This window comes from Magnolia sinica, chromosome 17, assembly GCF_029962835.1.
Source record: "Magnolia sinica isolate HGM2019 chromosome 17, MsV1, whole genome shotgun sequence".
Classification (NCBI taxonomy): Eukaryota; Viridiplantae; Streptophyta; class Magnoliopsida; order Magnoliales; family Magnoliaceae; genus Magnolia; species Magnolia sinica.
This window is the reverse complement of record NC_080589.1, coordinates 49482982-49499541: the sequence shown is the minus strand read 5'-3', so window position 1 is coordinate 49499541 and position 16560 is coordinate 49482982. Positions and strand designations below refer to the sequence as shown.

At 40.1% G+C, this 16560-nt stretch overlaps 1 protein-coding gene across 1 annotated transcript in view; it reads right to left on the bottom strand.

Annotated features, from left to right (window-relative positions):
- LOC131231711 (actin-related protein 4) overlaps positions 1 to 16560 on the bottom strand; it is a 131106-nt gene that overhangs the window by 11784 nt on the left and 102762 nt on the right. The window contains exon 19 of the mRNA XM_058228001.1: positions 5755 to 5819. Coding sequence (XP_058083984.1) covers positions 5755 to 5819 — 65 coding nt within the window. The remainder of the gene's footprint in view (positions 1 to 5754; positions 5820 to 16560) is intronic.

Genomic DNA, 16560 nt, shown 5'->3' with positions numbered 1-16560 from the left:
GATTTTGCTAAGGAAAACAATCTAGCTCTAGCAAACGACATACTTTAAAAAGAGAGATGAACATTTAATGACTTTCAAAAGTGGATCATATACAAGCCAAATAGATTTGTTTCTACTTAGGAAAACAGAATGATCAATGTGTTCGTGGCCATAGGTTCAATATGCGGTGAGAAGGATCCAGGCCCCAACAGTTTTCCTATTTTGTTCTTTCAAAAGTTTTGGCAAACAATGAAAGGCAATGTTATGGATTTTTTTTCATGAATTCTATGAACAAGGTATCATTTCTAAAGATTTGGGAGTCTCCTTTATTGCCCCTATTCCAAAACTAGAAGGTGTGGAATAAATAAAAGATTTTCGACCCATAAGTTTAATTGGAGGACCGTACAAAATTTTAGCTAAGATGCTAGCTCTGAGATTTCAGGGGGTATTATCAAAGGCAATCTCTAAATATCAGGGAGCTTTTGTGATGGGAAGACAGATTCTTGATAGTGCTCTCATAGCAAATGGATGCATTCACTCAAGCACCGAGATGGGTAAAGTGGGCTGATATGCAAGGTGGACTTACAAAAGGCATATGATCATGTAGATTGGGAATTTCTTGACTACATGCTTGCTAGGCTTGGATGTGTGCAAAAATGGAGGGGTTGGATGCAATCTTGTGTTCAATCTGCGTATTTCTTGATCTTAATAAATGGTTCCCCTAAGGGTTTCTTTAAATCTTCCAGGACAGTCACGCAAGGAGATCCTGTCTCCTTATCTTTTTATTTTAGTTGGGAAAGCCTTTAATAAGTTGATGCAGCAAGAAGAGGTGGCGGGTATGATCAATGGCTTCTAGGTTGCAACATCGGTTTTACACATTACTCACCTTCAATATGTTGACGACACTCTTATTTTTTGCAATACCAATGAAACAATAATAGATAATCTTCAGAAATGCGTGGTTTGCTTTGAAGCATTTTCGGGTCTCAGCATCAATCTAATAAAATAAAAATCAAAATGGCGAAATGTTGGGTATTGGAATGGAGGCGGTGGATCTGGAAAAGTTTGCTTTGATATTTGGGTCAAAACAAGGTTCTTTTCTGTCAATGTATCTTGGTATGCCTCTTTGTATAGAGAAGCCTTCAAAAATTTTATGAGACAAGGTAATCAAGAAAGTGGAAAGGAAATTATCTATTTGGAAGAGTCATTATTTATCACTTATCCTTGCTAAATCTACTCTTTCTAATTTGCCAATTTTATGTCGTTGTTCAAACATCCAAAGTTAGTATTAAATAAACTGAAGAAATTGCAAAGAGATATTCCTTGGAGTGGGAGGGAAAATCAAAGAAAAATTCATCTTCTTAATTGGAGAGAGGTATGCAGACCAATGGATGAAGGGAGGCGGGTATTAGGGATTTGGGTCTTATGAATATAGCACTCCTTGGCAAATGGCTATGGAGATTGGGATCTGAAGAGAGAACATTGTGGAGGGGAATAATTGAAAATAAATATGGATTTCAAACGGAAGGATGGGGAGTGAAGAGATCTACACTATATCGTGCTTCGTATATTTGGAAAACCATTGCCTCGATTGATCACACGTTCCGTCAAGGAATTTCTTTTTCTTTTGGATTAGGGAACAAAATTCGATTTTGCGATGATGTTTGGTGTGGAGGAAGATCACTCATTAATGAATCTAGATTGGCCAAAGTTGTTGTGGATAGATGGCTAACAATAGATCGCTGCTATTTTCTTCACAAGGATCGAGTGGTTTGGGCGCCCGTTTGTCGAAGGAATTTAAAGGATGACAAGTTTGAATAGTACACAAGATTAATGAATCAACTTGAATCTATTGTTCTTGTCCTCAATGAGAGTAATAGACAGTTTGGTCTGGCTCATAGTTCAGGTCAATTTTCAGTTTGTTATTTCTATTCATTAGTACAAGAACCATCATGTGCTCACCTCACTCATTTTCCCGCTCATCTGTGGTCGGATAGTGCTCCTCCTCGAGTTGTCGCTTTGTATGGTTAGTGGGTAAAAAGAGAGTTTTGATAGTGGACAATTTACAAAACAAGAGCTCTTAGTCTTCAAAATATTTGTTTGATGTGTATGGAGGATGCAGAGTCAATTGATCATTTATTCATCCACTCTTCTTATGCAAGACGAATTTAGAAGCATTTCTTCGCCGTTCTTTGTACTGGATGGGTGATGCTGAGAATCATCTTTGATCTTGTATGGGCTTGGCATGGTGGTGGGGTTGGGAAATCGACAAAAGCAACGTGGCATTCATTAATTAATAATTATTGCAATTTTTTTGATAATTTGAGAGTCTCGAAATGATTGGTGTTTTCATAATAGGGATGTCTCTATTAAGGATTATGTTCGTAAGATCACTCATTGCATTTTGGGCTTAGCATGGTGGTGGGGTTGGGAAATCGACAAAAGCACTGTGGCATTTATTAATTATGGCTATTTTTGGGTAATTTGGGAGTCTCGAAATGATCGTTGTTTTCATAATAGGGATATTTCGATTCAAGATTGTGTTCGTAAGATCACTCATTGCATTTTGGGTTTGGCTCCATAAATAAAGTCAATAAACACTGACCATCTCTAGTCAGTGTTTCAATTGTAATTTTTTGTTTCAGATTTTTCTCTTTTGTATTCTTTGCTTGCTCCTTGCGAGTTTTTTAAAATAATATTGATGTTATTTTTCAAAAAAAAAAAAAAAAAGAATGATCAATATGTACAGATTGAAGGGTTATACAAGGAGAGTCTGATTGTGCAACATAGGTTAATAGTTATGGATGTTTGCATTAAGAGATGAAGGGAGTGAAATTAATAGTGTCCAAAAACTATGTGGTGGAATTTAAAAGGAGATAACAATGTTATTTTCTTAAATGTCAAATGAGACCCACCAATCAGAAATCAATTGGTAAAATCTTTTGACTTCCATCCAACAATTTCAAATCTAAATGGATGTGGGCCCCAGTTCTCATCTTCAACCACCAAGGCATTAATGTTTCTTTCATCTCTTAATGCAAACATCCATAACTATTAACCTATGTTGCACAATCAGACTCTCTGATCGGAGGTTACCTTTGGGAAACAGTGTTGTGAGACTAAAGGGGACTTTTCAATCCAGTCCGAAGAAACAAGGAATCTATCAATTCTCGACATAATAGTGTTCTCTAGTCCATTAGACCAAGTAAATCTAGCTCCCTCCAACGGCAAATCAACCAGAGAATGACGGCCCACCCAATCAGAGAAATTATGCATACTTTTCAAAATCTTCCCTCCTAACGTATTGCAAGAAAAACGAACTACATTATAGTCATCGCCTATGCACCATGGGGAGTCCCATTTCCGCCTTACCTTGCCAAGCTCCTCCCGAAAAAGACCGCGCTGGTTGTATGCAATTGGACCATAAACAGCAGTAAATACCCACTGGTATCCAGAGCTAACCTCCCGCAGCAAAACTGAGAGAGTGAAGTCCCCAGCAAGAAGAGTCTACCATCTTCCAAACATCAGTTCTCCGAGCCTTCCAGTTACCCCTCGAAGCTCCCACTGCATTTGCCGCAACAAAACAAAGTTTTTAACCCCCCAAATGGAATCTAGCATACCTCTATTAAAGAATTGGAGCTTAGTTTCTTGCATAGCAATGACGTCCACCTTGGACGTTTTGCACAACTTCTTGACCTAAGCCCTCTTCACAAACTCCCCAAACCCCTGTCATTCCAAGACAAGATAATCATTGGACACCACCTTTCCACGATCTGACCCTTTTACCTGCACTTACATTCAACACAGTCTCGTAATTGATGGAGTATTCTAAGTTGAGGAGCTCCCTCCAGCCTTTAGGAGATTTCTTGGGTTTGTAACTGGCGGTATCAGTCTCGCCATCAATGGGTTACATCATCTGATTATTCACCGTCACTTATTAGTTGGAGCTATTAGTGAACCATTGACGGTATGGGCACAGGCGCGCACCTGGGCCATCCTGAACTTGAACCAGAGACCTCATCCATGAAGTAAATCATCGCACCTACAATCCAACCAATTGGGAGAGAATTAATAGATTCTTTTTTGGGAGCAATTCATCCTTCCCGAATGCAACATACTTTTTTAGGAGCAATTCATCCTTCCCGAATGCAACATACAACTCTCTGTTGTACTCGAGGTGTTCTGTATCTGTTACGATACGCCCGCACCACACCAAAATGACACAGTATCATTGAGCTATATCCATTCCCTGCCTGCCCCATAGAGACAGAGGGAAAGGACTAACAAAACCCAACTGTATGTATAACCACCAAATGTCTTCAAGATTCATCAAAGGCTCTTCCTTACTAAAAATCTGGATGACAAGAGTGCCTGTCGAAGTGTCATGATACATGATTGATGTACTTTGTACCTAATCAATCAGACTGGTTAACTATTGAAGGGGAGAAGGCCAGCTAATCTATTCAACTCACAGGCAATCCTGTCTATTCTTACTGTAGTGCCCTCTAGAGACGAGCCTACCACGAAAGAAAGCAAGCTACCCCAAACATTCTGATTCCCCTCCCCTTCATCCTACACTTGCATTTGGTTTTGAAAGGGAAATAGACATGGTACCACAAACTGACTAGCAGCACCAGGAGAGCCAGATAAAGGTGTAAGTTGCGCAATAGAGCAAGCACAACTTGATCCATCCACACCATAGACTCCCTTCAAAAAAAAAAAAAATCATGTAAATGATTTATATCATTCAGTGGGAAAAAAAAATTTGAATGACATTGGGTGGCATGATTTGAAATTGTTGTGAATTAAATTACAGGTAACATAAAAAGAATGACATCTTTCTCGTGTCTGACATGTCTGAATTCTTTATGTGAACATACTCCCCAGGCGGTATACTTAACCTATTAGCTACAGCACTACACGGGTCAATACGCAGTGCCTAGCATCCATCGTCTACAGCTGGGACTATTGGGGTATCTAATTCCATTCGCTCCCCTAGCTTTCGTCTCTCAATGTCAGTGTCCGCCTAGTAGAGTGCTTTCCTAGTTGGTGTTTTTTCCGATCTCTACGCATTTCACCGATCCAATGGAAATTCACTCCGCCCCTATTGTACTCTAGCTTGGTAGTTTCCACCACCGGTATAGGATTGAGCCCTGGGATTTGACGGCGGGCCTCAAAAACCACCTACAGATGCTTGATAACGCTTGCATTCTGTCTTATCGCAGCCGTTGGCACAGAGTTAGTAGATGCTTATTCCTCAGATGCCGTCATTGGTTCTTCTCCAGGAAAAGAAGTTCACATCCTGTGGGCTTTCTACAGTAGTTCAAAAACTAAGAATGTTATAAATTGACCAAAATTTCATGTGGAATGTATTTGTTTTCTCAGCTTACATTCCGTTCAATTGTTGAATAAAAAGACTATCCCAACTCCTAGGCATACTAATTCATTCGCATAGGCAGACTATCCAACCATTCATTCCTCTTCTTTTCCCGTCGATTGTAGGGATGGAAGGACCACCCGATTCTGCATAAGGCTACTCTTGGCTAGGAGATAGAATCATTTCATCAGGCCCACTCAACTATCCAACACTTTTGGGATTGGCTAGGCTGGTCATGTTACTAGAGTTCACTACAACTATGTCAGTTGGTAAAAGAGGCAATGGAGGAGACTAAATCCATCCATACAGAAGCTAGTGATGTTTCAGTTAACCAAAAGAATTGTGTAAAAATAATTTGGAAAAACGAATACATACAGACTTAAGAAAACAAATCAGACCTGAATCGCCTTTCAATTGCATTACCACTTGCCAGGACCTTAACTCGTGCAGCTTGCGGCGACTCCTACACACCCAAGAATGAAATTTAACTCAGGGTGATAATTTAAGTTCTCTAACACAGAAGGAACCAATGCATAAAATAACTCATTAGTTATGAAAATGCTACTTTCAGCTCCCTGTATCTAAAAAATTACCAGAGAAAACAGTTTCAAGCAATTTAATCATTTCGAATACTGGGTATGCAACATCCAAATATGCATTCAGAAGCAATCATGTTCCCTCGATCTAATGTAAGGTTTAAAAAGCTGCAAACTTGCTATTTGACACAGAGACTTAATTGCCCCACAAACAATGAGGCTTGGTTGAGATGAACATTGTTTGAATGCTTCATTGGAGGCATACCAACAGGTGACTCTTTTTTTTTTTTCGAAGAATGAAATGGAGAATGAAGGATAAAGTTGCAGACATTAAGAGAGTAAGTCATGGGACTTTATTAATAAAACATGTTTGGAGATGAGATAACCAATGTTATTAGTGCATATGCGCTGCAGGTGGCGTTAAATGATAGAATCAAAAGACAATTCTTGGAGGATATGAATGGACTAATGCAAGGAATTCCAAACAGAGAGAAGATATTTGTAGAAGCAGACTTAAATGGTCATATAGGAAAAGAAAGTGAAGGAAATGGGAGCATACATGGAGGTAGGGTTTTGGGTGAAGAAATGAGATAGGGGACGGCATCCTTGATTTTGCTACGGAATACAATCTAGCTCTAGCAAACGACATACTTTAAAAAGAGAGATGAACATTTAATGACTTTCAAAAGTGGATCATATACAAGCCAAATAGATTTGTTTCTACTTAGGAAAACAGAATAATCAATGTGTTTGTGGCCATAGGTTCAATATGCGGTGAGAAGGATCCAGGCCCCAACAGTTTTCCTATTTTGTTCTTTCAAAAGTTTTGGCAAACAATGAAAGGCAATGTTATGGATTTTTTTTCATGAATTCTATGAACAAGGTATCATTTCTAAAGATTTGGGAGTCTCCTTTATTGCCCCTATTCCAAAACTAGAAGGTGTGGAATAAATAAAAGATTTTCGACCCATAAGTTTAATTGGAGGACCGTACAAAATTTTAGCTAAGATGCTAGCTCTAAGATTTCAAGGGGTATTATCAAAGGCAATCTCTAAATATCAGGGAGCTTTTGTGATGGGAAGACAGATTCTTGATAGTGCTCTCATAGCAAATGGATGCATTCACTCAAGCACCGAGATGGGAAAAGTGTTCTGATATGCAAGGTGGACTTACAAAAGGCATATGATCATGTAGATTGGGAATTTCTTGACTACATGCTTGCTAGGCTTGGATGTGTGCAAAAATGGAGGGGTTGGATGCAATCTTGTGTTCAATCTGCGTATTTCTTGATCTTAATAAATGGTTCGCCTAAGGGTTTCTTTAAATCTTCCAGGACAGTCACGCAAGGAGATCCTGTCTCCTTATCTTTTTATTTTAGTTGGGAAAGCCTTTAATAAGATGATGCAGCAAGAAGAGGTGGCGCGTATGATCAATGGCTTCCAGGTTGCAACATCGGTTTTACACATTACTCACCTTCAATATGTTGACGACACTCTTATTTTTTGCGACACCAATGAAACAATAATAGATAATCTTCAGAAATTTGTGGTTTGCTTTGAAGCATTTTCGGGTCTTAGCATCAATCTAATAAAATAAAAACAAAATGGCGAAATGTTGGGTATCGGAATGGAGGCGGTGGATCTGGAAAAGTTTGCTTTGATATTTGGGTCAAAACAAGGTTCTTTTCTGTCAATGTATCTTGGTATGCCTCTTTGTATAGAGAAGCCTTCAAAAATTTTATGAGACAAGGTAATCAAGAAAGTGGAAAGGAAATTATCTATTTGGAAGAGTCATTATTTATCACTTATCCTTGCTAAATCTACTCTTTCTAATTTGCCAATTTTATGTCGTTGTTCAAACATCCAAAGTTAGTATTGAATAAACTGAAGAAATTGCAAAGAGATATTCCTTGGAGTGGGAGAGAAAAACAAAGAAAAATTCATCTTCTTAATTGGAGAGAGGTATGCAAACCAATGGATGAAGGGAGGCGGGTATTAGGGATTTGGGTCTTATGAATATAGCACTCCTTGGCAAATGGCTATGGAGATTGGGATCTGAAGAGAGAACATTGTGGAGGGGAATAATTGAAAATAAATATGGACTTCAAACGGAAGGATGGGGAGTGAAGAGATCTACACTATATCGTGCTTCGTATATTTGGAAAACCATTGCCTCGATTGATCACACGTTCCGTCAAGGAATTTCTTTTTCTTTTGGATTAGGGAACAACATTCGATTTTGCGATGATGTTTGGTGTGGAGGAAGATCACTCATTAATGAATCTAGATTGGCCAAAGTTGTTGTGGATAGATGGCTAACAATAGATCGCTGCTATTTTCTTCACGAGGATCGAGTGGTTTGGGCGCCCGTTTGTCGAAGGAATTTAAAGGATGACAAGATTGAATAGTACACAAGATTAATGAATCAACTTGAATCTACTGTTCTTGTCCTCAATGAGAGTAATACAACAGTTTGGTCTGGCTCATAGTTCAGGTCAATTTTCAGTTTGTTATTTCTATTCATTAGTACAAGAACCATCATGTGCTCACCTCACTCATTTTCCCGCTCATCTGTGGTCGGATAGTGCTCCTCCTCGAGTTGTCGCTTTGTATGGTTAGTGGGTAAAAAGAGAGTTTTGATAGTGGACAATTTACAAAACAAGAGCTCTTAGTCTTCAAAATATTTGTTTGATGTGTATGGAGGATGCAGAGTCAATTGATCATTTATTCATCCACTCTTCTTATGCAAGACGAATTTAGAAGCATTTCTTCGCCGTTCTTTGTACTGGATGGGTGATGCTGAGAATCATCTTTGATCTTGTATGGGCTTGGCATGGTGGTGGGGTTGGGAAATCGACAAAAGCAACGTGGCATTCATTAATTAATAATTATTGCAATTTTTTAGGTAATTTGAGAGTCTCGAAATGATTGGTGTTTTCATAATAGGGATGTCTCTATTAAGGATTATGTTCGTAAGATCACTCATTGCATTTTGGGCTTAGCATGGTGGTGGGGTTGGGAAATCGACAAAAGCACTGTGGCATTTATTAATTATGGCTATTTTTGGGTAATTTGGGAGTCTCGAAATGATCGTTGTTTTCATAATAGGGATATTTCGATTCAAGATTGTGTTCGTAAGATCACTCATTGCATTTTGGGTTTGGCTCCATAAGTAAAGTCAATAAACACTGACCATCTCTAGTCAGTGTTTCAATTGTAATTTTTTGTTTCAGATTTTTCTCTTTTGTATTCTTTGCTTGCTCCTCGCGAGTTTTTTAAAATAATATTGATGTTATTTTTCAAAAAAAAAAAAAGAATGATCAATATGTACGGATTGAAGGGTTATACAAGGAGAGTCTGATTGTGCAACATAGGTTAATAGTTATGGATGTTTGCATTAAGAGATGAAGGGAGTGAAATTAATAGTGTCCAAAAACTATGTGGTGGAATTTAAAAGAAGATAACAATGTTATTTTCTTAAATGTCAAATGAGACCCACCAATCAGAAATCAATTGGTAAAATCTTTTGACTTCCATCCAACAATTTCAAATCTAAACGGATGTGGGCCCCAGTTCTCATCTTCAACCACCAAGGCATTAATGTTTCTTTCATCTCTTAATGCAAACATCCATAACTATTAACCTATGTTGCACAATCAGACTCTCTGATCAGAGGTTACCTTTGGGAAACAGTGTTGTGAGACTAAAGGGGACTTTTCAATCCAGTCCGAAGAAACAAGGAATCTATCAATTCTCGACATAATAGTGTTCTCTAGTCCATTAGACCAAGTAAATCTAGCTCCCTCCAACGGCAAATCAACCAGAGAATGACGGCCCACCCAATCAGAGAAATTATGCATACTTTTTGAAATCATCCCTCCTAACGTATTGCAGGAAAAACGAACTACATTATAGTCTTCGCCTATGCACCATGGGGAGTCCCATTTCCGCCTTACCTTGCCAAGCTCCTCCCGAAAAAGACCGCGCTGGTTGTATGCAATTGGACCATAAACAGCAGTAAATACCCACTGGTATCCAAAGCTAACATCCCGCAGCAAAACTGAGAGAGTGAAGTCCCCAGCAAGAAGAGTCTACCATCTTCCAAACATCAGCTCTCCGAGCCATTCAGTTACCCCTCGAAGCTCCCACTGCATTCGCCGCAACAAAACAAAGTTTTTAACCCCCCAAATGGAATCTAGCATACCTCTATTAAAGAATTGGAGCTTAGTTTCTTGCATAGCAATGACGTCCACCTTGGACGTTTTGCACAACTTCTTGACCTAAGCCCTCTTCACCAAACTCCCCAAACCCCTGTCATTCCAAGACAAGATAATCATTGGACACCACCTTTCCACGATCTGACCCTTTTACCTGCACTTACATTCAACACAGTCTCGTAATTGATGGAGTATTCTAAGTTGAGGAGCTCCCTCCAGCCTTTAGGAGATTTCTTGGGTTTGTAACTGACGGTATCAGTCTCGCCATCAATGGGTTACATCATCTGATTATTCACCGTCACTTATTAGTTGGAGCTATTAGTGAACCATTGACGGTATGGGCACAGGCGCGCACCTAGGCCATCCTGAACTTGAACCAGAGACCTCACCCATGAAGTAAATCATCGCACCTACAATCCAACCAATTGGGAGAGAATTAATAGATACTTTTTTGGGAGCAATTCATCCTTCCCGAATGCAACATACTTTTTTAGGAGCAATTCATCCTTCCCGAATGCAACATACAACTCTCTGTTGTACTCGAGGTGTTCTGTATCTGTTACGATACGCCCGTAAAGGCCGATACGTATAGGTAATGGCCATGACCGTTACACAATACAGGGGTGAAAGCGAACAGTTAGTTTTTTGAGACCGTATCAACCGTTACGGTGGCCGTAAAGGCCGTTACAAGACATAACAACCGTTACTTTTGTAACGGTCGAAAAACGATCACTTTTTTTTTTCTATTTAAATTCAATTTTCTCCTCTTTTTTCACTTTTCTCATTCCAAAAACTTCCTATATCATTTTACAATAGATTTTGACCACTCTTACTATAGCTTTTAAAATTAAAATTGTGGATTGAAGTGATTTGAGCGAATAGAATCTCTGAGGGCCTTTTTTTTTCAAAAAATTGAAAAAGCAATATTTATGCCTTTTTCTGATTTCTTGTTCTAATGCTTGAGTGTGATGTGTAAGCATTAGAGACATAATCCTATTAAACAATTCACTAGACAACCCGATACAACACTCTCACTAAAGAGTGGATCATTACACTACCATAAACATGTTCAAAACAAAAAATAAATACATATTTGAAATATTTACATTATTCTTGATTTTCTAGATATTTTTTCAGAATTTTTTGGGCAAAAGAAATTTTTCAACCGTTACGGAGGTCGTAATGGACGTTACGCCCCCATATCGGTTGTTTAGGCCGATACCCGTATCAGTAATGGTGGTGACCGTTACAGCCACCGTTACCGATACGGAATACCTTGGTTGTATTGCGCTCTCCAAGTGTACTTGTTTCCCCCTTCTTCCTTACCATGGCAACTCTCTTTCGATGACCTATGTTGTAGTGAAGGGATATCTATATGATCTGATCGATTGTGTAAGTTCCATGGCAGCAATGGAACCAGGGATAGCATACGGAAAAGACAACTCTTTTCTATTATATTAGTGGGCTGGTTTAGATCGATCCAAACCGGATGATTATGAATTACTTTCATTTCATATTTGACCCGAGTAAGAAGATAAAAGATCAAATCACGATTCATTCGAATTATGATTCAAAATGGAATCACGGATTTATGCGAAATCCTTGTTTCAACCACTACAAGATCAACAACGCCATGAGCTTGGGTAGCGTTCGTGATCGACCTCCTCAACTGTGTATCAATCGAAAGGCAGGGCGGCACGGCCCCCAACCGAATGAATACTCGGCTGCTTAGGAACCTTTGGGTGATGTCTTCTTCAATGTTTGTTCAATTACTCTTTTACCCGCAAATGAAATGTAGGCATTGGGTTCAACAATAACGATATCTCCCAACATGCCAAAATTGGCTGTCACTCCACCTCTCTCCAAGTGATACGATTCGGTATTTGAATCGACTAAAGAAGAGTGAAGAGGCGGCTACTCTCCCAACCCACAGGAAAGCCTCTTCCAGCAGATGCATGGAATGCCCCACAATCAGAATCAAACGGTGACTTCGTGAAGCCTTATTTTGCACATGATGAAAAAACTCATAAACGTCTTCCTCTTGGGCTCCGTAGGTCATCCCCACCAACCCCCCTACCCTTTCTAAAACATCCATAGTCTATCAAAATTGATTTGCAGAGATCAGAAATTTTCTTCCGTCGATTTCGTAGCCTCCGTAATCGTTATGCATCTCAAACCAAGGGCTTCATTCATCCTCTCCGAGCATAGAGGTGTGACTAGCGGGGCTTCTTCGATTAATTCGTCTTGGAGGACTTCATTTGTCGTATCGTCTCCCCCTTCCTGCTCTACTTCTTTTGTTGCCATCTAGACCTCTAAGCTATCATCATCGTCCCATGAAATGTTACTATAAGGCACTAGTGCAGCCATGCCATCACCATGTAGCGTCTCTGGCTCTGAACAGGAATCGCTTTAAGAATCTATCGAACTCCCAGAGTTAGAAGCCAGCAACTCTTCATAGTCAAGAGGGGTCTAGAATTCCCTAGATAGAAACATGGGTCCACTTTCTTCTACTACAAAGGGAGTTGCATGTGCCTCCTGTTTAAGGAGTCATACACGAGCCGAATCATAAAGAGTTTCCACACGTGAGTCTCCACCATGGCACTCAGTCGCACGAGGGATGGTCTCCTCCCTAAACATGGAAGCATCGACTTTATCCCTCACCCATTCTTGATTCGACATCCGAGGCAGCACGCATGAACCACCCAAATCACGACACGAGACACTAGCTGTCTCTCCTTCTCTTGGATATGCGCCACGTCGCTGGATCAGATCTGAGTCGGGTCCTGAAGCTACCAGATCTAGGAATGTGTCCATTATGCTCATCCTAGCCACTGAAAAGGATCCATGCCTACAGTTTTGATCGAGGTTTGGGTCCACAACTGCCTGCGAAGGAGAAGGCGTGCGAGAGCAAGGAACGGAAATCGCTCCCGAGGATTCCGAAACACCACGCGCTGTTCGTAGCGGAGCTATCCTGGCACTGACCTTCTTTGGCCCAAACAAAATCGAGCACGTAGGACCAGCGTTTCAGATAGCGCCCGTAGCGTAGCGGTAGCGTACGCTACGTAGCGTAGCGTGGCCGAAGCGCTACATAGCGCTACAGCTACGTAGCGCGTAGCGTCCGTAGCGTAAGCTACAATGTATTTTTTTACTATTTTATTTTTTTATTATTTTTTTCACATTTTCTTTGTTTTTAATATTGAGGAATGTGACACTTATATTATACTTGATACTTTTAACCTATGGGATTTTTATTTCTTTTCAATTAGACATTATAAATTAAAGTGGTTTGCTTAGAAAGTTGTTGATGTGATAATTATTTGATTTGGCTTACATACGTGTATTGGCTTTTGATAAATGATAACTAATAACTTTTTTGAACATGCTTAGAATTGGTCAAATGAATCATCTTTTAGGCCTTTTTATATTTTTTCCTTTTTTTTTCACTATTTATTATATTTATCCTATTTTTAAATTAAAAAATAGAAGTACCGTGTAGCTTATGCTACACGCTACCTATTTACGCTACACGTTATAGAGGGCTGAGCGCTACGCATCACGCTACCGCTATTTAAAACACTGCGTAGGACTTACCCTTATTGATACTCGATTGCAATCATCCAATGTACAGTCAACTTCTGATCTATTGCATCCATGGTCGCCCGCCTCCCTGCCTCTTTCCCTTCTTTTCCAATAGTCCCCCCATCGCAAAACATTCGCATTCACATCTTCCTCTTGGACTTGGGAGTCTCCAGGCCTTTCTTTCTCCACACTCGCACCCTAACTCCTAGCTCCTACCCAAGCTTTGTTGCAGGGTCAATTGCAGAAATTTCCCCCAAGCAACCAGCTACCGCCACGAAGAAATCCCTGAACCGACATTCTAGACGCACACCCCAAATCAAGAACCAGGCTTCTTCCATCCCAAAAATAGAGAAGTCCTCGTCAATGTTTACCGACGGACTTAAACGCAAGCATACCTCGCTCCAACCTATGGGCTTTATCATGTACATCTCCGGCTTCAGCCGGCAACGTTCATCCAGTCACTTTCTTATCTGCTGGATGGTAGTGTTTTCTATAGTAATGAGGGCTACCGCAAACTGAAGCCATTCGCAAGACTTCCTTATTAAGGACATAAGACCCTCCGTGATGGTCGATTCCTGCTGCGATTTTTCCTCACCACTCTCGGAAGGGCTTTGGGGTGGAGATTTTTAGGTGACGTATTTACCGTCTGTGAGCTACCCTTCCCAGTTCCTGCTTTCAAGACCGAACCTGGCTCTTTGGACCCGAAGTTTCCTCTCGCGAAGCTCTCCCCGTGGAGCGTCTCCACTGCGCGAGCAATTTCCTCCTCAGAACCCATTCTAACAAACACAAAGCCCCGCAATCCCCCCGTGGTCTTGTCCTTAGGGACGAAAACTTCCATTACAGCTTTGGCCCTTCCAAACACCCTAGAGAAGTTGATGGGAGCCCATCCCTCTGGGAAACCCTCCACGAACAACTTCAGGTAATGGGAGTTATCTACCTGATGCAAGACAACTAACTACTTGCTCTAAAAGCTCAAACTGATAGAGCGTGGCAAATCAATCCTTTATCTAATAGCCCAGGCCCCACATTTCATGGGTTAGGTCATCGACCGAACCCCCCTCGTGGGCCCTACATCACATAGGTTCCGCCTCACACGAGGCACCCTCCTCACACAGGCCGCCCACCCCGAGTGTGCCCTGCATTCCACAGGCCACCCCACTTGAGCCCGGTGTGAAAATGACCCTGCATTACTACCTCCATAAGTATGCTTGGTTATCGACGAGCGACCGTTGTCCAGGAGGGTCCATCTTCATCCTCAAGTGTGTAGCCATTGCGATCTTTCCCTTATCTGTCACAATCTTCTGCTGCCACTGATTCATCTTCCACTCTTATTGCCCACCTGAGTTCTGTTTTTAGCCTAAAATTTGGTCGAAAGACTAGTAATAGATGTGTGCCCCCCAGATTAGCCTAAAATTTGGTCGAAAGAGTAGAAATAGAAATGCGCCCCCCAGATTAGCCTAAAATTTGGTCGAAACACTAGAAATAGAAATGCCAAAAAGGCTACTAAGAAAGTAGCAAGTGAAGCTAAATGTAAGGCCTATGATGATCTTTATAATAGGTTAGGAGCAAAAGAAGGTGAGAAAGATGTCTTCAAACTTGCAAAACTGAGAGAGAGGGTAGTAACTTAGATCATAGTAGATGCATTAACCAAGGTACTCAATAATATTAACGGTTTCACATTCACTGTAATTACCGTTACAATACAGGCCATAGCAGTAATGCCCATTACGACCAATTTTATATATATATATATATATATATATATATATATATATTGTATCAGCCCTGTAACGGCTGTTACAAGCCATTTTTACCATAATGGTCGTTATAGCCCGGTGATGCTTAACGGTGCCCATGGCTACAGTTAAGTAACAATCGTAATGGCCATTATATAATCATTTTTTGATAGTTTAGCACCAGAGGGTACTAGTAAAAGACAATTAGATCAATGAAAATTGGAGAAGCTATTTTTAGAATTTGTTAAATGACAACCACTCTGAGAGAATAGGGATAGAAGGAACCATAAATTCAAATGACGTCAGATACCATAGATACTTTTGTAGGATAAGGATATCTGAAGTGAAAGAAGATATAAGCAATATGAAAATGGGAAAGACCCTTGGACCAAATGGTATACCAATGAAGGTTTGAAAGTGTATAGGAGAGACTAGGTTATTTTGGTTGACAAAGTTGTGCAACAAGAACGTAGGTTCAAAGAAAATGCTAGATGAATGGAGGAAAAGTATTGTTGTACCTATTTATAAGAACAAATGAAACAAACAGAGCGGCACTACTATCATGGGATTAAACTTATGAACCATGTTATGTAACTTTAGGAGAGAGATTGAGCAAAGACTAAATCATGAGACGAATGTATTAGAAAATCAATTTGGTTTCATGCCTGGAAGGTCTACTACCAAAGTTATTTTCCTACTTAGACAATTGATAGATAAATATAGGGAGAGAAGGAAGAATCTTCGCATGGTCCTTATTGACTTAGAGAAAATATTTGATAGGGTTAACACTGAGAGTTAATTTTTATTTTTATTTATTTTTTAATCTGGGGGGGGGGTTGCGGCGGCGGGAAGAGAGTGTCAAAAGGATATAATGACATTGTTAAAGATATGTATGAGGGAGCAGTAACAAATGTGAGAACCACTAGCAGGGAGAAGTGAATTCCCAATTATCATTTCAGATTTAAAATTAGTCGGACTAAGACGGTATATGGGGTGCGAGGAAATAATTAATATTGATGCCCAAGAAGTTTCCCGAAATGACCACTTTCTGTACCATGGGTGAATAATTCATGAGAGTGAAGAGATTGAAAAGGATGTTGCCCATAGAACTCAAGTTGGGTGGAAGATATGGAGATG